This window comes from Coffea eugenioides, chromosome 5, assembly GCF_003713205.1.
Source record: "Coffea eugenioides isolate CCC68of chromosome 5, Ceug_1.0, whole genome shotgun sequence".
Classification (NCBI taxonomy): Eukaryota; Viridiplantae; Streptophyta; class Magnoliopsida; order Gentianales; family Rubiaceae; genus Coffea; species Coffea eugenioides.
In genome coordinates, this window is record NC_040039.1 from 5,652,178 (window position 1) to 5,675,778 (window position 23,601).

The 23,601-nt window shown below is 36.1% G+C and overlaps 2 protein-coding genes across 2 annotated transcripts; both read left to right on the forward strand.

Moving 5' to 3' along the window:
• The first annotated feature begins 7,816 nt into the window (after positions 1-7,816).
• LOC113770805 (transcription initiation factor TFIID subunit 7-like) lies at positions 7,817-13,119 on the forward strand. Its single transcript, XM_027315390.1, has 6 exons — positions 7,817-7,919; positions 8,524-8,643; positions 11,549-11,682; positions 11,776-11,895; positions 12,212-12,281; positions 12,682-13,119. Exons 2-6 carry the CDS (start codon positions 8,526-8,528, stop codon positions 12,843-12,845), a joined length of 606 nt encoding a protein of 201 aa, XP_027171191.1. The 5' UTR covers positions 7,817-7,919; positions 8,524-8,525; the 3' UTR covers positions 12,846-13,119.
• A 2,756-nt stretch (positions 13,120-15,875) lies between these two features.
• On the forward strand, positions 15,876-18,669 carry LOC113772011 (F-box/FBD/LRR-repeat protein At1g13570-like). Its single transcript, XM_027316549.1, has 4 exons — positions 15,876-15,965; positions 17,031-17,874; positions 17,975-18,136; positions 18,216-18,669. Exons 1-4 carry the CDS (start codon positions 15,949-15,951, stop codon positions 18,510-18,512), a joined length of 1,320 nt encoding a protein of 439 aa, XP_027172350.1. The 5' UTR covers positions 15,876-15,948; the 3' UTR covers positions 18,513-18,669.
• The last annotated feature ends 4,932 nt before the right edge of the window (positions 18,670-23,601 follow it).

The window sequence follows — 23,601 nt, forward strand, 5'->3', positions numbered from 1 at the left end:
CTCCCCGGCCGCTATAGAAGGCACGTGGTGGAGGTTGAACAATGAGGACTCCGTAATGGGGTTATCCTGGACGACGGTCGCACCTCGACCCCGCCCCCGAGGTGGAGAGGCTAGTGTCACTCCGTGGGAAGGGACTCCCACCGGGATGGATGAAACCCTGGACCTCCCAGGCGTGCCCGAGGTGTGCGACCCTTCACCTATGATCACCACGGCAGGTTCGCGAGTGCCTGCCGCCGCAGTGGTCTTTTTAGCCGGCCTGGAAGAGGACTCACCAGCGTTCTTGCGCTTTTTTGCTGGCCTCTTTGCCACCTCGACCTCTCTTGAGGTAATCAAGTCGGAAACCTTCATTACTGCAAAGCACGAAATGAAGTTAGTTAGAATTCAAGGAAAACGAACAAGAAAGTGAGAAATGAAAAAGTACGAGGTATGTGAAACCTAGTGGAGATGAGGATGGGATAGTCCGAGCTGATCAAGGCTCGGCTGAGCTCGCCCTTCACGAGCACTCTTTCTGGGAAGTCCCAACAGTTAATTTTCAGGCCCGACCCCGTCAACTTTTGGAAGTTGCGTTCTTCCAATTTGCCCGGGGAGGTTTCTTTGACCGAAGTGGGAGGTCTCCACCAGAATCCCCTGGGGAAGTCCTCAGCCGGGACGAAGAAAAAGTTCCTCTTCCACTCCTTTATTGAGCTCGGGGCGTCATATACCAACATTGGAACCTTGTTCCCGAAGTAGAATCACCCCTTCTCGCTCCCGCTGTTTTTAAGTGAATAACAATGGCGGAAGAGATTGACATTCGGCTCTATCTCTTGATGTCGGCAGAGTAGCTGGAAGCCGACGAGGATGCGAATTGCATTTGGGGTGAGCTGAGTAATCCTCACCCCCCAATACCTCAGGCAGTCCCTAAGAAACCTCGTAGTTGGCACCCTGAGCCCGGCCTCCAGCTGTTCTATGTAGATGGCTAACCTACCCTTTGGAGGCAGGGCGGCGGACTGATGTGGGCGCGGCAGGTAGATACTGTAATCCCTCCTCCACGGATACTTGCGGATCACCTCGGCTATGGAAGCTTGGTCCACCGCACTGATGAAGGCCGGCATCTGGCCATAGTTTAGCGTGGCCACATTAGGAGGAGTGGAGGGCTCCTGTACACCTACGTCCCTAGGAACTTCATTCCCGAGGTCATCATTGTACAAGACCTCGGACTCGACCTCAATCTCTTCGGCCTGTTCTTCCGGAGACTCAGCTCGGCGAGATGCTTCCGCACCTCCTCCCCGGGCTCGGTAAGACGCTTCCTCACCTCCTTCCTCGGCGTAGGATGCAGTTCTCTCCTCGGAAGGGTCGGGCCTCTCTGCCTCGGTGAAGTTGGGCCTCACCGTCTCTTTGTGTGTGCGAGCTGTTCTAGCCATTAATACAGAAAGAAGAATTGAACTTACTTAGAAGATGCGGAGTGAAGAAGTTGCTGAAGAAGATGTGGTTTAGAAAGACTGCCGAAGTGAAAAAGCAAAGAAACGGAGCTCTGAGGTGATTTCAAATTTCGGTAAAGGATGGAACGGTGAAAAGAAACCCCTATTTATAGGCAACAGAGGGGAACCGAAGAGACGCGATCTTTGGGATTCCCTAAAGCTCTCTCTCTCCCCTCATTAATGAAGATACTGTTCACCTGACAATCAATCGTATCGATCCGACGTTAAAGCTGCCAGCCCCCGTTTCACCTTTCCCCAGTCACATCTACACGGTCGTGACGTGTCCTTGCCATGATCCGTGTTCTACACGCGCGTTAGCCTCGGGAAGTGACGACCTCGGGAGACCACGACCTCGCTCTTCTCGAAGCTTGGAGGGCTTAGTGAGGATGGTCATTTCGGCTTATGGAGTGCCTGCTGAAGTTCCACTTTGGCTTGACCTGTTGGTTTGGAAGCCACCTCATTACCACTTCGGCTAGGATCGTTAGCCGAAGTGACGCTTGAATATTTGATAACTGTAGAAAGGTACGATGTGACCCCTGACACGTCTGACACCTGGGAAGGCTGTTTTACTACGCCGCCTGAACCTGACGAATGTCCCATCACGTCCTTTCATATAGATCAATCCAGTCCAACAGATACACTGACCATATCAGATCTTTAGGGACTCGTGCTGGTAGTCCCTCTCTCCTATCCGACTTCTATAAATACTCGACACCTCTACTGAGAGAGGGGAGGATGACCAATTTTCTGGTAAAACATACTAGTCTTCTCTATACTTAAATTACCCCTTCACTACCGAACTGACTTAAGCTTCGGAGTTATACCGGGGGATTCAACCCCTCTTACAACTTAAGCAGGTGATCTCGTCCAAGAGAACTGTCCTAACAAGAAACTCTTCTCCAGCTCGGGTGACCCACTCCAGCAAGACAAAAATAACTTCTTCAATTTCCATTGATGTTAGTTGACTGGATTTATTGTTCCCTCTTATTTTGTTTTGGAAAGTTCCCTCTTATTTTCCTCTCGCGGGCATGTCCCAAAGTTTTCTCCTTTATCTTTCAATTTAATCACATTTAGTTTCACGAAAAGGACATGCATACATTATGAATAAACGATAATGTGAATCTTGCAAAGGCAATTAATATTTGATGTTACAGGCATAATTTTTGAAGGAGGAAAAGCAATATTGCAAGCCTTCAATTGCTAATAATTAAGTAATACCTAACAAAATCTCACTAGTTTTTTTTAAAAGGTGAACATACACGTAATTAAGTTCAAAGTGGAAAGGACTCAGTGTTATTAGGATTCCGCATAGTTGGATTCGATTGTTATGTTTTTTACATTATTTTGTACACAATTACATTAATTTGTTGATTTCATGGTAAAAATAGTGTGTGAAGAGGTGATTTTCGGGATCAATAGGCGGTACCAAAGCGCGGGAGTGAGCTCCTGAAGTGGATACTGCCTCACAGAAGTCACCTGCTCAAATTATCAGAGGTGGGGCTGAGTCCCCCGATTTTCCTCCGACGATCTAATTAGCTTAGATTGAGAGGGAATTTAGTGAGAGTTTTTGGGATAGTGTTTCTTACAGAGTATTTTTCTTGTCCCTTTTTTCTAAGTGAGATTTCTGCATTTATATGGGACAATTGGGAAGGAATGACGGTAGGGATCAACTTCCCAGGTCTTGGCAGACTGAGCATGTCAGTCTGTCCCATCAGGTCTGTCAGACAGGCTTTATCAGACGTCTTGTTCCCTTGCGGGTGTCAGTCTGTGACCTGACCTCAATTGTTCCATCAGACACAGTGAAACTTCATGGTGGCCACCGCGATAGCCGAGGTGATCGGGACAGATATTGGAACCTCAGGAATATCCACCTCGGGTCGGTATGAAGAGGCCGAGGTGAAATTCGAAGCCGAGGTGAAATTTTGGGGAAGGCGGAGCCTGCTTAACGAAGCTAGGCCGAAATGACCACCCTCAGTGTGCATGAAAAAAAATATTTAACATGTATTCAATATAACATTAAAATGTATTTATATAACAAAAATTTAAAAATTTGAGCATGTACAACAATAGGACAAAACTACGACAAACACAATCGCACTGAATCCTTATTTAACTCTACTAAGAAGTAGGATCAATTTCCATGAGATACAGGTGTAAGCAAATTGATGCCAATTAATCATATGCATCCTCGAGAAGAATGCTTCTTTTCATACATACTGACGATGCTTTAACGTAATTTACACAGAGCTAGGCCAAAAGATTCTGGTTCCATTTGTATTTTAATTCCTGTACTGATATCTTTGATTGGTTCTAGACTAAAAATTGGAGGAATATGGAACAATTGCCTCTCCTATGATCAGAGGAAGGAGGGAAAAGGACATCTGATAGCTGATATGTGTCAATGAAATTGATTGAAGGAAATTTTTACACAATGAAGGTTGTAATTTTTTGCGTGTGCAATTGCTGGAGTGTTAATTTTAATTCCATCAGTTCAATATTTAAAAGTTTCTTTACTGTAATTTGATAGAACCCGTTCAATGTTTTTATTTTAATCAAATGCTTAAGAAGCTGAATATTCCCAGAAACTATGCCATATTAATGGAAGGGAAAGAATTTAATGGAAACAATCACTGAATTATAACTCTTAGTATTTGACAGGTGCCGAACCTGTGCAATAATAATAATAATAATAACCTAAATACCACTAAAAAGCTGTCAATACTTAATCCTAGGTACTGGAACAGGGACCCTAGGTGTGCAATAAGTTACTTGATTCACCCTGTTCCCGAAGAGTTTGTTGAATCCAATATACCAGAATTAATTAGTTGGCAGAAATTACTAAATAGTAGACAGTGGCAAGTAGGGTCGTCTCCTCAGGGACTGGAGATATCTGTCTCTTTTAAAATCCAATTGATAAGGGGGGATTTCACCGCAATGAAACTAAAAATAATTAAACAATTTTAACTAAAAATGAATAAATAACTAGCACAAGTATAGCAGGAATTTAATCAGGAATAAATAAATTCTAGCCAAGGATACAATTACTCAGGCACAGTCCATTTATCCGATCATTGATGCAAGAGAGGTTCACTTAATTCATTAATAGACTAGTTATAGCCATCGAGGAGCTCTAATGACCAATTTTTCCTTATTTTATAGAGGACTAAGGTACGACCATTAATCACCCCTAACCAGAAAAGTATTCCTAGGTACGACCGTAGGAATTAATTTTCCAATTGCATTAATAACTAGAAAAACCTAGTCCTAATCAATAACACGCTACGAGGGTTATTTAAATTAGATTGCACGTTCCCCTAATGTGTAAACACACCAGTTGCCACTACTATTAATCAATCAAACAATTACGGATTTAATTGACTAAATTGGCACGAGATTACTAAATCACATTGAACATCGGGCCCTTGACATCCAATTAATAAAATAATCCCATGAAAATTCAAGCAGACAACGTGCGAATATTAATAAATAAAAGAACACGTGAAAACTAATTAGATCTCACAGATTCTCGGGACTGCGCCGTCGAGTTGACCCTTGACTAGATGGAAGGCTTAGCCACGCCGCATAATTAAATCACCACACGAATTAGTAAAATGCAAGAGCATTGCGTTTTCTATTAGGAAGCAAGGAATAAAAGGTGTTTTTCCCGTTGGAGAATATTGTCGAACACCTGGCGTATGTCAGAGGCCAGTCAGGAGAAGGAAAAAGAAAAACTAAAGACTAGGCTAGAAACTAAACTAACAGGTGGTGTCTTCCTTCCCTACATTATCCCTATTTAAGAAACAAAAGAAAGATAGACTAAAGCTATCTAGGTGGTCCCCACATATGTGGATAAAGCCTCCAAAGTACTTCTTCTTCCAAGTCTCTCTACGTTGCTTTCTTTGAAGAGCCCAAATGACTAAATGCCCTTTTACTAGCTTGTGGTCCCCACCAATTCAAGAGTCCAAGATCCTTAGAAGTCTCCATTTTCCCATAAAAGTCCCTCCTTTTTGGTAATTTTCTGCTTTGTTTCTGAAATTAAGTCCCAATACCAAATATAAGTAAATATTAATAATTAAAACAATATTTGGCAAGAATAAAAAGGGAAAATTAACAACAAAATTACTAACAATTAACACCCTATCAGTATTAAAGGAAGGGAAAGAATTTAATGTTATTGGAAGAGTAGATTTGTCCAAAAAATTTAATACTCAAAATAGAATTTTCTTCTCGGCATAAAATGTAATTTGTTTGCATTCTGGGGGTGCTAAGTATAAGTAAGTCCCACATTCACGGGTCAATCGGTAATTAACTCTTTGTGACATAAACATTTCTAATCCATTTAGATTAGCTATTTTTGAAGGTATTTTTGAAAAATTTTATTGTAGCAGATTTTTTAGAATATATTTTGGGATATTTTTAGAAAATATTTTGAAGTATTTAAGAGTAGTACTATTTTTAAAATATTTTTTGAAATATTTTGAAATATTAAAAAAATTAGACTATTTTTTAGAGTAAATTTTAGAGTGTTTTTTAAAAATTTTTATAATCTTTAAAAAACTAATTTTTGAAAAAGGATCCTAACAGACTCATCATATATATATATATAATAAAGTCGTATCCTCATTCTTATCCCTTCATGTTTTCTCTTTCCTACGTGGCTTAACGAGACGGCAAGTAGTTTCCTAATAGGATTCTTAATAAATAATATATATATATATATATATATATATAATAAAGTTTTATTCTCATCCTTATCCTTTTAATATATCTCTTTCCTATGTGGCTTATCGACATAGCAAGTAGGTGCAACGCGCTCTATAAATTAACCCCCTAATAACTTAAGCTATTCTATCTCTCTTTTTTCTTTTGACTTTACAATTTTAGATAATTCTTCCATAATTATCTCTTCCAATTTCTCACCTTCCCTTAACCCTAATCGTCAAGCCTAAATTTTCAGGGGATTAGTGTAAATAATTTTGAATTATGTTTTTAACTCTCTCTCATCTTCAACTCAAAAGTTCGAAATATCAATTCAAATATTAGATTATCTTTATCAGATTATCGCTATCGAAGATACTCTACATTTTTACTCATATATATGGTTATCGATCTATTACTTATCACTTTATCAAGCAGTGCAGATGTTTACACTTTTCCACAATGTTTTTGGAATTTTTTTTTTCAATGCAACGACCGGATTTGGAACTTCGTTTTTATTCCCTTCAATGCAAGGATCGCATTTGGACTTTATTTATGCTCGCTGTATGTGGTTTGTAATTTCCTACACCTTTTTCACAGTTCGATAATTGAATTTGAATTTTCTAAGTTTTCAAAAGTTACAGTTTGGTTTTTATTTCTGGCAAGGTTTTTGTAATTAATTTATTATTTCAATTTTTGGATTCACTCTTCAATTCAAATAGAACACATATTGCTTTTTTGGTTAGTGATTTACAAGTGGCCTTTTAAACTATGTGTTTTCACACGACTTTTTAATTGCCTTTGACAATTTATTAATTGTCTTCAACAACGTATTAAATTTTTTTATTTTCTGGGTTTTTGGGGTTAAAAAAATTTTGTGCAGTTTTCAATATTTTTTTTTAGACTTTGATAGAAAGCTTCTAAAGAACAAGAAGGTATCATTGATTACATAAATGGCAAGGCATCAAGTTCATTGTCACACAGCAGTTCACGTCATGCAATATACATCAGACTATTTAGATTTTTTATGTTTTTGACTTAATAGCAAAATACATCTTACGTTTTCGTTTTGGTTTCTATTAGCCATGAACAGATTTAGAAGGTTGCTATATTCCTGTGACTTGATTGATTTTGAATTCTTATCTTTTATTAATATTTCATTCGACTTCTTTTCTTTTCACATTAACGTTTAAGCCATTTATATTAAGTACCAAAATTGATGTTTTGGTAACGGGTTGGCCATTCTTTTGTTTACATAAGATCAGCCAAGATTTGATCTTCCCTATTTTCAAGTTTTTGAATGTCATCATATTGTCAATTTTTTTTTTTTTGCATTTCGAATTATTAATCACTGAATTAGATGTTTAAATTTACATTATAAGACTATTTTTGAATAACAATGTATTTAAGAAAGGTTATAATAGATTATACAATAAGTTTGTATTTTATGAAAATATTTTTATGAACTACACTAAATAATTTATTATTTTTAAACAATTCCCGTTCAACGAATGTGTACAAAACTAGTTTTTTCAAGAAAACAAAGCACAGGAGAAGATGTCCTTGTATCTTTTCGGGTTAGCAAGCTTTGACCATGCGTACCCGATTGAGTTGGATCGGATCATCAATTACCCGACCCTATTTCAAATTCTATCCTTAATCTCCAAAAACCTCCTTATTAGTTATTACATCGTTTTTGTTTGCCGGGTTTCTGTTCTGCCTTCTGGGCTTCTTGAAGCAAAATTTCTGCAACTGAAATTCCAGGTGATTTTACTTTTCCATGGAGAACTCCCTTCTGTATCCAAAGAATAATGACTTTCAATTGCGGGGATGTTTTCAATTTGTTTGATAGAATGAACCGCAGCTTGGTTTGGGATTTAATTGGTTCTCACTATTTCTGCTTCTTTTCTGCAATCAATGCTAAGCTAGTGATATATTCTTGATTTTTTTTTTAAATTTTTGCTTCTTGTCTGAAAGATTTGCAAATAGAATTAGTTGCATAATTTTTGTGGCGATCCATACATCATTTCTTGAAAATGGGTTCAAGTGTTTCAAGCTGAAAAAACTTCTTTAATCCTGTAAAGCTGCAAAAGTAGCATTACGAATTTCCCTTTTTTATACTAATTGCAAAATTAAAAAGGCAAATCAGTAATTTCATTTGCTTATCCAATCCAAAAATAAAGTTTTGGAGTTTGGAGTTGGCAGCCTCTAAATTCTTCTCATTCCCTAACTGACCGATGGATGCCTGAATTCAGACACCAGTTTGTATAGAACATCCTCTTTGTGGTAGAAATCAAGAGCGATGAGCCAAAGAAATAAGCTGTTCGAATAATTGCTTTAGATGATTTTTTTTTGGGTTTGTGTGCAGGCATGGAAGAGCAATTTATACTACGGGTTCCACCTTCGGTAGCCGAACGGTTAGACCGTCTCTTGAGTGAAAATGCATCTTCATCTTCTGATGACAAGTCATTGGATTTAACCTTTTCTGGTGAGCAACTGATTTAGCAATCTGTATTCTTAAATTTGTGTTCAATTAATAAATTGAAAATGTACGTAAGAAGCATCAAGAAAGGATTTTATTAGGAATTAGTGCAATTCAATTATTTGGTTTAATTGAACGTTTTGCTATGCTTCTTCTTTATTCAGATTAAGGCATGTCAATGTTTATTTGAAGCTTTTATAGTTTCTTTTCACTGCTGATGTTGCTTCTCTCGGTGCGGCTCAGCTGCTTGTTCTTTCGTCTTTTACTTTTTTGTAGTATTTTATACTTAAGTGCAATCTGTTGTTCCCTGATGTTTGCTAATGTTAGTGTTGGTAATGTTTAAATTACTCACACCTGCTTATATATATTTCCTTTGGTGTTTTTGATGTTTTTGAATCTCACAGGGCAGTTTGATTGGCTCGCTGAACCATGATTTGAATAGTCCTTTTAATCTAAAAGTTGGTCACTTGTTTTCCACTCTTATCTTCTAATGAGATTGCTTACCTATGTCAAACTTGGTTCAGTCGTCCTTTATACAATTTGTATAATAACTCTTTCCTATTAGATTCTGTCTTATGGTTGTAGTTTCCAACCTTGGCGCATGACATCCCACTTGGGCTTTTGGGGATTTCTTTTTTCATCAGCGTCCTTGAGTATCCTAGTAGATAAGGTTACGGAAAATCGGAGAAGGAGATGGGCAATAGATATTAGGATGTTATTGGACCTTTTTCGATTATTGCTGCCATTCCTGCTGGGCTCAAGTTGTATCTCTTTGGTAAAAATTTGCCAGTTAGGAGATTAAAGAACTTGGTCAGCAAGTTTGTCCAACCAAAATTGCATCTGTCCACATTGCCTTTTTCTTCAGAAATTAAGATTCAACGAGGTTTTAATTTTCTTCTGTCCCTATCCTCACTGATTCTCTTGAATGATGCATGATACCTTTTTCTTTTTGCTCTCTCTCTCTCTATGCACACAATACACATGTATATGGTCCATACCAAATTCTTAATTAGTAACCTGATCTGGAGTGGTGGTGTTGTTCTTCTAGGACCTTGTTCTTATATTTGAAGTGTGGTCTTAACCATTTTCTTGAAACAGTTTTGGAAAATGGGAAGTAAGAATCAGGAAAGCAAATACACATAAATGCACAACTTAAGCTGCACATAAGCAGTCTAAGTTCAATTGACATAGGATTCATGTAACTTAAACTGCACATGAGCAGTCTAAGTTCAATTGAAATAGGATTCACATCTTTCAAGTGAAGATCTCATCTCTGTTGGAGAGGTGAAAATGGAAAGCTGGTTACAAATATTTGAATCTTTAGATAAGCCCACAACCAGTTTTTATCAGATAAATATTGGGAGGATGGGATATAATGTAATCAGATCACCAATATGAGTTTCATTTGGTAAAGGAGTATGGGCTAACAAATGGGTATCAATTTAAATCATGCATGTTAATGGTGATCGGAAGGATTTTATGTGAATTTGTATGTTGCTTTCATTTCCTTGATATATGCAAATGTGGCAGTTTGAAAATTATTCCCATACTTGAGATCGAATAATCTTACAAAGAAAAAAAAATGGAAAATACAAAAGGTTGTAAGAAAAACTGCATTTTCCAATTTCCATCCTCCTTGTGGTCATGGTATAAATCCTGTCCTTCCATCTGCGCTCCTCACCCTATCTCCACAGCCCCTGCAATCTGTCTCTCTCTCTCTCTCTGCCTCCCACTTCCTCTCCCTCCCTTATTACCCTTCTGCTAGCTCTAGCTCTATGTTTTTTGCTTGTTGTGGCTCTTCACTAGTTGTGAAATTGCTGTAGTGGCCATTGCTGTCTTTCTCGATTTGATGCAATGGTTTAGTGGATCCACAATTTACTTAACATAGGTAGCAATTTGACATCTACGAATAAATTTGTTATTTTGTAGGTTGGTGGATCTATCATAGGTTGTAGTTCAAGCTTGGGACTTGGATTATTTTGTTTCTAGTTTTTGAGAAATTGTATGGCTGTTGGAGGTCTAGGGAGCTGAAAGATGTTTATTTTTTGGATGGTTTGGACATTGAAGTGTGAGTATTCACCATTGGTGTTATTGTTGGTCTCTTTTATATGATTTTCAAGGACTTATCTTTAATTGTTAATTCACAAAAAAAAAATTCATAAAAAGGAGTTGAATTGTGTAAAATCGGCCTCTTCAGATGGATGTGGTGGTTGATGGTGGCAGTCTTGTGCTACTTGTGGGGGGTAGTGGAAGGCAGACTGGTCAATGCTATTGGGAAAGGGGATAAGAAAGCCTGAAGGAATCTGAATTAAGAAATAGAGGTCATAAAGGAAACTTTTTTTGGGCAAAAATGCTTAAAACCTGTTCCTAAATGTTCGATCAAATGCTTCATTGTCTTCGATAACACCAATGCTGATTCTCTAGTATATCATTCCAATCCAATTTTGATTCCCAAGTGGAAACAAATGGGCCCCATGGTTAATTCAGAGCTGATTGATATCATGATATGAATCATTGTCTTTTAACTTCACCAAGGATAATACATGTTTGAAATGCATTCAAGTGAATCCGCAACTTTGTCTAATCATGAATAATGACGGTGAAATATTATTTATGTGTCAGTCCAAGTAACGACACAAACTCAAGATTCTGAATGTAAGAGATGAAACTGTGTCTGAATGAACACTTTCTCTGTCAACTGTTACAGCATGAAAAATTAGACATGGACCATTTTAGACTCGATGGATAAATGTTAACGAATTTCTGGATATTGCATGAATTAATATGGTTTACATATTATTGTTTGCTATGCTGCCAACATTTAAAAGCCCTTCTCAATCCTTAATTGATTGGCATAAATTTTATTTTCTTCATCACCAATCTTCTTTAGGACTTGATTGATATTTTGTAGAGGATGGCAGAAGTGGCACATTTTCAGTAGGAAATGATCACTTCCCTGCATTTCTCTTGGATTTACCTGGCACTGTGGAGTCATACAAAACTTATGATGATAGCGTGCTGATTAAAACTGCAGATATTGGTCAAGTATGCTGTCTTCTTGTCAATTATTGTTTTGTAACATTCATGACATCTGGAGAGTTCTTAGTTCAATTTTGTAAAATTTGTGATGACTTGCAGATGATTATGGTGAAGGAGGAAGGTGACAATGTTCCAGATGAGGTGGAGTACAGACACGGCCTCACCCCTCCGATGAGGGATGCTCGAAGGCGAAGGTTTCGCAGAGAACCAGATCTAAATGTATGTGGCCTTGTGAACTGTCTCTTCTTCCAGTATACTCTCTCTCTCTCTCTCTCACACACACACACACACACACAGAAAAAAAAAAAAGAAAGAAAAAAAAGCTCACAACTCAGACAGAGACATACACAAAGATACATTATGGCTGCAATGGGTGTGAGAAAGTGGTTCATTGTCATGAAGCGTCAATCACATATTTTGTAACTGTAGGCATGTCTGCATGGATAGCTATATAAGTTCAACAATGAGTGCTAATATTATATTGGTTTTTACTATTTATTTAAGTGAGTTATGGTGCACTTGTGTCATTTTGCAGCCGGAGCTGGTTCGGCGTGCTGAGAAAGATTTGCAGAATATTATGGCTGGTGGAACCGCTGAGAATATTGATATCCTTCCAGTTACTCTGGCTTTCAGAATGTGAAGTAGTCAGCTTTTATGGACTTAATTGAGACTAGTGATTTGTTAAATTTTCTTTAGTTCATACTGTGACAGATGATTGTGTTGTACTTGCATAAGAGAATCCTAACTTGCCAAGGTAACTTTTCATTATTCTAGCTTTTTGTGTAATCTGATACTTTCATTTTGTTTGTTTCATTGTTAGATGTTACAGGGAGGTCGTGCGCATACAATTGAAGCAGGAATTCAGAATGCCACATTCTTTTAATAGTTACCATTGTGACTTGAGAGGATTGTGGAAGTTTATGTATGCTGCGAAACTGTGCATTCCTCAGATTTTTTTTTTCAAAAGTGTATAATTTTATCGTTGTTATTCCTTGACTAACTTACATGTTGAAGCCGTTGAGCACGAGGAAGATGGCGAGGAAAATGCTCGTAATGCAAGTAAGAAGGTGGAACCTAAGCCTCCAGAGAAGCCTGATGTACCTGAGGCTGAGACGGCTGGTGGAGAGCCAGACAGAAGCGATTCTGACGAGTCTGATGATTCAATGTGATGGAGGTCCTTCATTTAAGCTTAAGTAGGTGGTTAGACATACTATTTGCATATTTAACTTGTAGGGTCGTGGGTCATCATCAAATGTTTATGTCTAGGGGTTTCTAGTTAAAGGAGTTAAAAGTAGTTTATGGTGTGGTGTGCCCTGTTTGGATCTTGTAGTGTTGATAGTCTACTTGAGATTCAACATTTTTGTTGTATTTTCAAACATTGGATAAGTTGTATATACCAATAGGATGTTAGGTATCTAATGAGAGTGGAATCTTTGTAGCTAAGGTATTCTGGCAGAGTTAAATTTGTCAGATGGGACATGGTCTGTCAACCCCTTTTTTCTTTGGGTGGGGCGACCTACACTTAAAGGAAGTTGAGGCATTTACCTGTCTTCCCCACTGGGATGTTGTGGTGTTTATAGCTTTCTCGAAGTTCATTGTTTTGTTGTTCTAGTGCAGTGACTAGACTGATGGTTCTCGATCATTTGATAGGAAAGTAAAAGAATTGGAAGGAGATGGTTCTCGATCATTTGATAGGAAAGTAAAAGGATTGGAAGGAGTGCACTTTCCTTCCCGGACAAGTTTTCCTCCCAAACGTGGCCTGATTTGGATGGAAAGGCTAGAGATGTAATCGAGTCGAGTTGAACTTATATAGTACACTAAAGCTCGATTTGAGTTAAAAAATTTGGATTTGAACTCGAACTTGACTTTGTCGAGATCTTGAAAGTGAAGCTTCAACTTGACTTCGATTTTAGTTTGCATTACTCGAGTTTTAACTCGAACTCAGGCTTATCGAGCCCAATCAAGCCTAATGGAGGGTAAGAAATATAAATTTGTATTTTATATAATTTTAAATTGGGATAATTGCAGAAGCCTCCCATGAGGTCTATGACATTTACATTGATCTCCCCTGTGATTTGAAAAATTACACTGACCTCCCCTGAGGTTACTAATCATTTGCAAATTTAGTTCAAACGATTAAAATGTTATTTTAGGGAGTGAAATTAAAATTTTGTACCAGTTTTGCCCTTTGTGCTACATATTCAATGAATGACAAAATACTATAAATCAATTAATAATTAATAAATTTTAAGGAGTATAATTTATGAACAAACACGCATTACTCATTTAAAGTACTAGTTCTTTACGAGTATTTTACTTTCAAATATTTAATTTATGATAAATATATCAATATTTGTAAGTAAAATTCAAAAATTGTTATAGTAATATTCTTGCAAAAAGGAAATCGATAGGTTATTTATTTAATATAAATTAAATATTTTTTAAAAATAAATTGCCCATAAAGTATTAATTCTTTATGGCTTTCATCCATTACATGAGTAAAGTATTGGCTCTTTATGGATATTTTATTTTGAATCATTTAATTTATGTTAAATACATAAATGTTTGTAACTAAAATTGAAAAAATGTTATATTAATATTTTTACGGAAGAGAGATTGGTAGTTTTTGTATTTAACAAAAATTAAATATTTGAAAGTAAATACAAATTTGTATTTGAGTGTAAATATTTGTATTAAATTAAATGTTTGAAAGTAAAATACCCATAAAGAGCCGGTACTTTAAATAGGTAATGCATATTTGTCTATAAACTATACTCCTTAAAATTTATTAATTGTTAATTGATTTGTAGTATTTTATCATTCATTGGACATGTAGTAAAAAGGACAAATTTGGTAAAAAATTCTAATTTCACTTCTTAAAACAATATTTTTTTCGTTTGGACTGAATTTGCAAAGGATTAGTAACCTCAGGGGAGGTTATTGTAATTTTTCAAAATCACAGAGGAGGTCAGTGCAAATGTCAGAAACCTCAAGGGAGGTTTCTGCAATTATTCCTTTTAAATAAAAGACAAAATTGATATTTCATACTAATAAATAAAAATAATTAAAAAATCTATTTATGTGAAGTTCGATTGAATCTGTTTAAATTAGATGAGTTTTTTAGTTTTATATATTAAACTCAAGCTCGATTCATCAAGTAGCTCGAGTTGCTTAAATTCGAGCTCAAATTTGGTCAATGCGAGCTTGATCTCGAATTTTGATCAAGCAAGTTCGCACACTATTCAATTAAACTCGACTTGTTTGCAGTTATAGGAAAGACAAAAGATGTAGCTGTTTTTAAATGACATCTTTCCCCTTAATTACACACGGTCTACGCGTACACGATATATTAGTCAAACATTTATTTCCCTTTCCAAGCCCCCAAATGAAAAGAAATCGTCCTTTTTTCTTCTTTCCTAAACTTCCAAACAACTTTGAAGGAAACTTGTCTCTCAATTTTTTCTTTTCTTTTCTTTTCTATCTTAATGTGATGGAGTAGAGAAGCTATCTAAAGATGGAAGCAAGACTTAGGCAGCAGGAACAAAGAACGCGTGAATGTCAGAAGTAGAAAGGCGCGATCACTGGGCAAAACAATTACAAAAGGCGTGAGTAAGCAGAAACCAGGAAGCAAGAACATAAAGGCGTGGATACCAAGAGCTGAAGGCGTGGACATTGGTTCAAGAGGTTGTCAAAAGCGTGGCCGACGAATCACGCCTTTCCTGGGGTTTCAGTTGTTCTAACAGAACTTCAAGCGCGGCAACTTGTAGATGCAACTTGCAGATGCAATAAGACACGTGTTTTGCTTTTATTGGCCTAGTTATAATCTGTTAGGATTTGTTAGCTTTATAAGGAGGCCTCTCTGCTCAAGTAGCAGCAGGTTTTTGAAAATCATTCGTCCAGATTCATCTGAATTTGCTGAGGAGCATTTCCTCAATTTTCCCTCCCAAATCTTCCTTCAAATTCTTCCACCTTCTTAGCTAAATCCATTATCTCTGTTCTTGTAATACGTTACCAGAATTCAATTAATGAAAGCTGAAGTTCATTCGCTCACTATTTCATTGATTCATTGTTGACTGATTCCATCTCATTAAGCTTGATTTATTCTGCTTCATGCCAATTCTGGTTCCTCTGGTTTCTGGTCCATAACACTTAAACTCCCAAACTGGCCATAAATCTCCAAAAACCTCTTTAGTGTAATATTTTTTGCAGAGTTTCTCTTCTGGTTTCTGGGCATCTCGTCCATGAAGAAGCCCCGTCTGTATCTATAGAACAATGATTCTCAATTGCCGGTATGTTTTCAATTTGCTTGATAGAATGAACTGGAACTTAGTTTGTAACTTAATTTGTTGTCACTATTTTTGCTTCGTTTCTGAAATTAATACAAAGAAAATGCTAGATTCTTTATTTATTTATTTATATTTGCAAGATTTGCAAATAGAATTAGAAGCACAAGTACTTCTGTAGCGATGCATACATCATTTCTTGAAAATAATTGAAGGGTTTCAAGGTGAAAAAAGATCTTTTAATTCTGTAAAGCTTCAAAAACTAGTGTTCAGAATTTCCCCTTCTTTATAAGTTTTTTTTTTCTTTTTTTTTGTGTGGGGGGTGGGGGGGGGGGTGGGATACTTTATGGTTTTCAGATTCTCCAGTGGCTTAGATAGTGAAGTTATTAATTTTCTCTTTTTCTTGGAGATGGATGGTGAGGTTTTTTATATATATGTTCGTAAAAACACCAAATATGTTTTCCAAATACTTTTTTTATTTCACATATACGTCTATTTCAAAAAAGTTCTAGAAAAATTATTCTAAAATAAGCTCTGATCTTAATTTCAAATGTTCATATTACAAGAATACGTGAAAACTAATAACCAAATTTTTTGGTGAACTCAACTTGAGTTTATTCGTAATTGAATTTGAGTAGGCCTTAATCGAATCTCAATATTAAACTTGATTTTGCTGCATTACCACTAAAATGGTTGGCTTGTTGCTGGTAATCTAGGTCCAAACACGTATAAGTTTTCCAGTATTCCCCTGTTGCTAGGTTATATGTAATCACGACATACATAGGAATGATGGCATAGCCTAGTTTTGGAAAGTTGTAAACTGTCTTTTCTCCAAACTTTAACTTGTGATGTTGGAATGACCGCACAGCAGCTTTGGTTAGCAGTAAGTATTCACTTGGTGGATCTGTTTTCATCTTGTCATTTTAATATGATGGTTTTCATTTGTCCATTGCACATTGGAATGAGTGTGCGGATGTAGCTTTCTGCTGAACTGTTAATTTTAGCAAGGAGACAAGTAGTGTTCAGTTATATGGTCTCCTTCTGTTGTGTTCATTTGATTTTTATCAACAGAATCATGACTGCTGATAATCATGCAAGGGTTGCTGAGGAAAGGGGTGCAGTAGATAGACTCTCAAACCTTCCCATAAATGCCATACAGAATATAATAGGACACATGCCCATTCGAGATGCAGCAAGAACGAGTATTTTGTCGAGCAAATGGAGATATATTTGGGCTGAATATCCAGAGGTTGTTCTTGACGAGCAATTCTACGCAGAGATAATGCGAAACAATACACAGTACTTTTTCATGATCGAATATGTAAACAAAGTCAATGGAATACTTTTTCAACACCTTGGACCCATTTTGAAATTCGTTCTTGACATTCCAGAATTGTATTCAACTCAATACTCCAGGATTGATCAGTGGTTGCTATTCGTGTCGAGAAAAGATGTGACAAAACTCATTCTTCATAACAGAAGTCCTAATCCTTACAAAGTACCTTGTTATGCTTTCAGTTGTCCAAAACTTGCCCATATAAGCGTGACTAAATGTATTTTTAGCGCACCAAACTCAGAAGGCTTCTTCGGAAAGCTCAGTCACCTTGTTCTGGAAACAGTCACCTTTCAGTTCTCAGTCCTTAATCTCCCTCAACTTGTTCAATTAGAATTACAAAACTGTTTTGGCATCCAACTTTTATGTGTATCTGCTCCATCACTACGATTGTTGTATCTTCTGGACAATGATGATCTTGACTTGAGCTATTATATCACCTGCAAAGACCTGGAAGAGGTGTGCATTGGATTATCAGATGGAGTTGAACATGATAAATTGGATAAGAACATTACTTTGACAAAGCTTCTTGGCTGTTGGCCTGAACTCAAGTGTCTTTATTTGAACGGATCATTTCTCAAGGTATTTGTTTGTTTCTGTTTCTTTCTGGTTAACATAGATGAGGTTGTTTGCACTTGAACATGTTCGAGTAATGGATTTCAATTCGTGGTCTACTTCATAGCATCTGGCAGCAGGTGACATTCCTCAGAGGCTTCCGATTGATCAAGTTAACTCCTTGATATATCTGACCCCATTTCGTATTACCTATCACTGTGCCGAGATTGCTTGCATTCTTTGCTTATTGCAGAGTGCTTTGAACTTGTCTGAATTGGAGATTTGGGCGGTAAGAATTGTTACTAATCATGATTTTTTTCCCCATTGAAATGTTGCTAATAATACTGATTTTGTTTTCTTTCTAATAGGATGAGCAGATCATATACGACGAGAAAACTGTCAGTTACTTGAAAGAACCAGATCTGATGAAACAAAGTTTTAAAGGACTCCAGACTGTGATCATGAAAATGTTTGAAGGTTCGACATCTGAACTGCTTCTTGTAAAGCTTCTGTTATTCTGCTCCCCATCACTTGAAAGAATGTGTATTGAAGAGAACCAAGACCTTGACCCTCTTGAAAGGTTGAACACATCAAAGGAGTTGTTGCGGTTCTCACGAGCATCGCCTAAAGTTGAAGTGATTTTCAACCAGGGAATTGAAACTTAGAAACTCTGTTTTCAATTTGTCAATGCTGGTTGACTGTATGAAGCACACCTTCCTCTTTATGGTGATTATCTCTGTGTTATCTTCTTGTTTTTGCATTGGGGAAATTGGGATTTTAGTTTCCTCTTGATTTGTCAATGTATTGTCTTCTTGTTTTTCATGGAATAGCTTCTTTCTTGTCAACCTATCTAATTCAATTTAACAGCATGCGTTAAAACTGCTGCTCAAAAGTATCATCTGTGTTCGCCTGCAATGGCAAGGATGCTATTGATCAAAGTCACATAAAGATTGGAATCTCTGAATTTTGTTGTTTTGTAAGCTTAAAGAAACACCCTCTTTTTTGCAGTCTTATACATGGCCAAAGTAATAAAAAAAGGATATAAAATGCAACCCAAACATCACAGAAATAGGACCTGTAAAGGTAATATTGCCTGCAGAAACAATACCCTATACTGTTTTGGGAACAGCTGAGCTAGGTGAAAATTTAGGGCCTAAACAGTATATGGATTCAGTTCTACTTCTACATATTAAGATTCAAGAAAGTTTTGAATCCCGGTTCAAAAACTCATGTATTACATTGATAAAATTGAAATTTGATATAAAAAATTTTAGGTCAATCTATGTTGCAACAATTGATACAGTAATGCCTTGTCCACGTTTTGCACAGCTATTTATCAAGCCCAAAAGATGATACAGAGCCAGAATTTTTTCAATTGATGCGTTTGATCATTGTCAATTATACTTCTTCTTTTCAATTGCTCTCACTTATTCTTCTTTGTCCAAGTCTCCTTCTAGAATTCTATTTATATACATGGGAAATTTGCCAAATTGATCCCTAACACTTTCACAAAAAACTTTTTTAGTCCCTAACATTTAAAATCAGCCAGAATAGTCTCTAACAAATAAATTATGAGCCAGTTTGGTCCTAATACTCGTATTTGCTCATTTCTCCGACTAAAAATAGCACACCTCTCTCACGTGGATATAATTTTAAGGGCAAAATCGGAAAACATTCGTTAATCCATGGTTTTAGATTCTGAAAGAAAGAGAATATTCTCTTCAAAGCTCAAGTTCTCAATGGCTGCTTTTCCATAACTCTACCCACTCCTCCTAGAGTCAATCTTGAGTCATTTTCCTTGCACCTACTCCATCAGATGCATTCCACCATCACCACTAACCCAAAGCCTGATGATCTCAAGAGAACCAGAAAACTTGAAGTTTGAAGAAGGTGAAATTTTGCATTTTGCAATCCTTCACGAAATCCCAAATTGTTGAATCCTTCAGAAGCTGCGATTGTCCATCCTAGCATTCTCCATACCTTTCTTTCCATTGTTGATGACATCCCATCCTACCGCAAGATTTTTATCAAAAGTCTATGGTTTTGTTACTTTCAAGAATGTTGAGTCTTTCTTGCTTGCCCTAAAAAACCCCAGCAATAAAATTGATGGGTTTGTCAGCAATAAAATTGGTGAAGAATGTGCCAACCAACTGAAATGAGTTCCGAGACTTTGTTGAATTATTTTGAGAGGTATGGTGAAATTGAAGAAGGGCTTGGGGGTTTGATATGGGGACAGGGAAATCAAGGAAAATGCAAAAGCTGCTTTGACTGAGAAGGTGAAATTTGTTGATGGTTTCCGGCTAGTTTGCAAAATGGCGTCGAGGGAAAGGGAGACAAGTAATAGGAATCCAAAGGGGGTTTTGCCTGTAAAATCATGGATTAACGAATGTTTTCCGATTTTGCTCTTGAAATTATACCCATGTGAGAGAGGTGTGCTGTTTTTAGTCGAAGAAATGAGCAAATACGAGCATTAGGACCAAACTGGCTCATAATTTATATGTTAGGAACTATTCTGGCTAATTTTAAATGTTAAGGACTAAAAAAATTTTTTGTGAAAATGTTAGGGATCAATTTGGCAAATTTCCCTATATACATTGACTTGGATTACAAAAAATAGTACTATTAAAAAACAAATACCAAGTAACTACTTTCAACCTTTTAAGCATTGGTTTGATTTTTCCTCAACTTTACTGAATCTATCTCAAGGCTCTCCCTCCAACTCCAGCAATTTTGTTTTGTTTTGTTTCTTTACAATTTCTATATTATGTAATAAAATTTAGTTTTTAATAATCATTCTAATTCTAGTTTTGTGCTTTGGAATGAGAATTTGTTATATATTCCTAGATTAAGTCTGCATCTGGAATCTTAATGTATATAATACATTTAGCTATTAGTTTATATATTTGATAGTTAATAAAATGTGTTTATTCTTATGTGAATAGTGACTTTTTTTGTTTACTTTCTTCCACAATTGCTGCGGATCTATTTTCAACTTAATAAAATTTTTCAGCTTTGAATTCTGCATAAAAATGATAATTCAGATCACCACCAAACCCTCTAAAGCCCATTTCTAGTTAAAGAATTGTACCTTATAATCCCGCTAGAAGGTCTCTTAAATTGCTCAAACGAAACCTGCAAAGTTGCCCCCGAAGACCTGCCTGCTCTGTTAGGTCACTAGCCAGCAGACTTTCTGGCTAGTTTCCAGTGGCTCCAAAAATTGCCAAGTCCCATCAATCCTTCCTTGTCAAAGATATGTGTTTCTCATCATCCTAGAGAACATGATTCCATTCAAATGCCTCTCAAACTGCCGAAACCAACCATCCAAACATTTCCCTAAAGGGCTGCCTGCAAAACTCTCAGGCTGGTGACCAGCCAACTTCTTGCTAGTTTCCAGTGGTTCAGGTCGCATATCTGTGCCTCATATACCCATATCCTAGTTGAGGTATTATGTCTATAATCCCCAAAACATTTAATCTCACATATTGCCTCATAAACTGCTAAAACCAACCGCTAAATATGCCCCCAAGTGCTGCCTAATGGCTGTCAGGCTATTTTGCACCCAAATTTCTTTGGTGGTACAAGACCATCCTCAAGCGCACTATTCAATTCTTCTATTTGATGACAGCTACAAGCCACCCATTCATAAATAGAACTTGCCAATGTGAGACATGCACAACTCACACAAAATTTACCTATGGCAACTTACTGTAATCCTTACCAGAAAAGCTACCACTTTTCTTGTTTCAAGTTACACCTGTTGCGAAATTGCTTCAATTTTCTTTGCTGAGTTAATGAAAGTTAAAAATATAGGTATGTATGTATGTATTATTTGAGTGCCCTATGATCATGGTTTTTTCTTTCAATGAGTTATTTGAGTGCCCTGTGATCATTTTTTTTAACCGGTAAAAAAAATGGTTGGGCGGGTTCGTTTGTGGCCACCGCCATGAAGCAGGGTACGTATGTCTTGGGATCACAAGTCGCTTATAAGAGTTTCTACAGATTTCTCACTAACACAATTTTCACATTTGTAATGAGATTCAAATATACAATCTTTTTGTGAAGAAGTAATCCGTTCTCTCAGATGTTATCAATTGAACCAACCGATCATAGTTTGCTATATTATAATGGTGATTGGACATCTCATATAGCTAGGTCGAAATCTCATATATTACTATTTCAATGATATAAAAGTTGCATAAGTTAAATCTTTAACTGTATGTTTATAATGTTAAAAATCCGTTTTTGTCAATATCTTGATACCTTCAAAATAAAGAAAGAAACACAATCCACAAATCTGACAGGTCAAAATTATGTTCAAAATTTCTTTCTTTTTTCCCTATAATTGTGGATTTATTATATTTTTATGTTTTTAAAAAAGGCAATCATGAGTTTTTGCTTTACTATGAACGACACTACACAATAACATAGAGTATCTTACATCCTCTCAACATATTATAAGGATTATATTCAGAAAAAGAAAAGAGAACAAAATACATTCAGGACAGGAATAGAATCAAATATTAGTTTTGGTAGGTTAGAATATGTAAAAAGACTTTATTATTCTACAATTAGTAAAACCTACATCAATTTGGTCGTGCTTGGTATACAATAAGAGTAAGGATTATAGGCATGTAATAATTTATCTAAGGAATAGATATACAGGTTTGGATATTTGTAGTATATCATGTCTGCGAATAAAAAGAATTAATTGTACGCATTTTTATTTGTGTTCATACGTCCAGCTTTATAAGTGAACGTGAACATTTCATATGCGGATATACGAGTGAAAAATGTCTATTACTCTTTTTTTTTTTGACCAATTATATGCAATGATTTGGTTAGGTGGTGCAATATATGAAAATGATTACAACGAAATATATAATTCTTTCGGTGTAGAATTGATTGGAAATAAACGAAATATACACTTATTTTGTGTATAATTGATTGGAAATATGTTTCCGTTCTTCATAGGAATTAGAGGAGGATTACTAACAAAAACTAGGATACTATTATCTCATACTATACTTGTATAGCCATTTATAAAAGCATACTTTGAGATTTATAAACAAGAAGAAGATCTATATTCAGACATATATACATAAAACGTAGAGTAATTTCACCCGCAGTGAATCTTTTGTTTCACTCTTTATGACACTTTTTATTATATTGTTATTTCTCCTTCATAAATATCAAATTTAAATTCTTTTTTGTTTCCTTAAGATCTAATAACTATTAACTAAGTAATGCACAAAATTTAACAAACTTAGACAATCAGCTTTTTTTAATGATTATTGTATTTATTTTTTACTCAATTAATAGTTATTGGATTTTAAGGAAATAAAAAGGAACTAAAATATAATATTTATGAAGGAGAAATAATAATATAATAAAAAATGGAATACAGATTGGCACGGAAGATCCGTTGCGAATTTCCCCTAGGGGATAGGGAGGATAGCTTTGCAACATGAGCCATAGAAGATAAAGAAACCTATATAGCTCTTTATATTGTATATATGTATCTAAATTTCTTTGAACTTTATTATTGAATTAATCAGAGGATAGAAGGGAGCATAGTCTCTAATTTGTGTTCCAGGTCCACACTTAGAATGTTGTCAGACGTGAGCAAACTATTTAGATTAGACTATTGGTAATTAAATATCATTAAGTTATTAAATGTACTATTAAATTCTTTTGTTAACTAATAAGAGACTAAACAAGCTTATTAATTGACATGGTGATAAAGAGTTTTTAAAG

Bases quoted from the DNA above. Each gene is read 5' to 3' on its own strand.
- LOC113770805 (XM_027315390.1), top strand. From the start codon at position 8,526: ATGGAAGAGCAATTTATACTACGGGTTCCACCTTCGGTAGCCGAACGG. The intron at 8,644-11,548 runs GTGAGCAACTGA...GATATTTTGTAG, and splicing joins ATTGGATTTAACCTTTTCTG to AGGATGGCAGAAGTGGCACA. The intron at 11,683-11,775 runs GTATGCTGTCTT...GATGACTTGCAG, and splicing joins AAACTGCAGATATTGGTCAA to ATGATTATGGTGAAGGAGGA.
- LOC113772011 (XM_027316549.1), top strand. The intron at 17,875-17,974 runs GTATTTGTTTGT...TCTACTTCATAG, and splicing joins TGAACGGATCATTTCTCAAG to CATCTGGCAGCAGGTGACAT. The intron at 18,137-18,215 runs GTAAGAATTGTT...TCTTTCTAATAG, and splicing joins CTGAATTGGAGATTTGGGCG to GATGAGCAGATCATATACGA.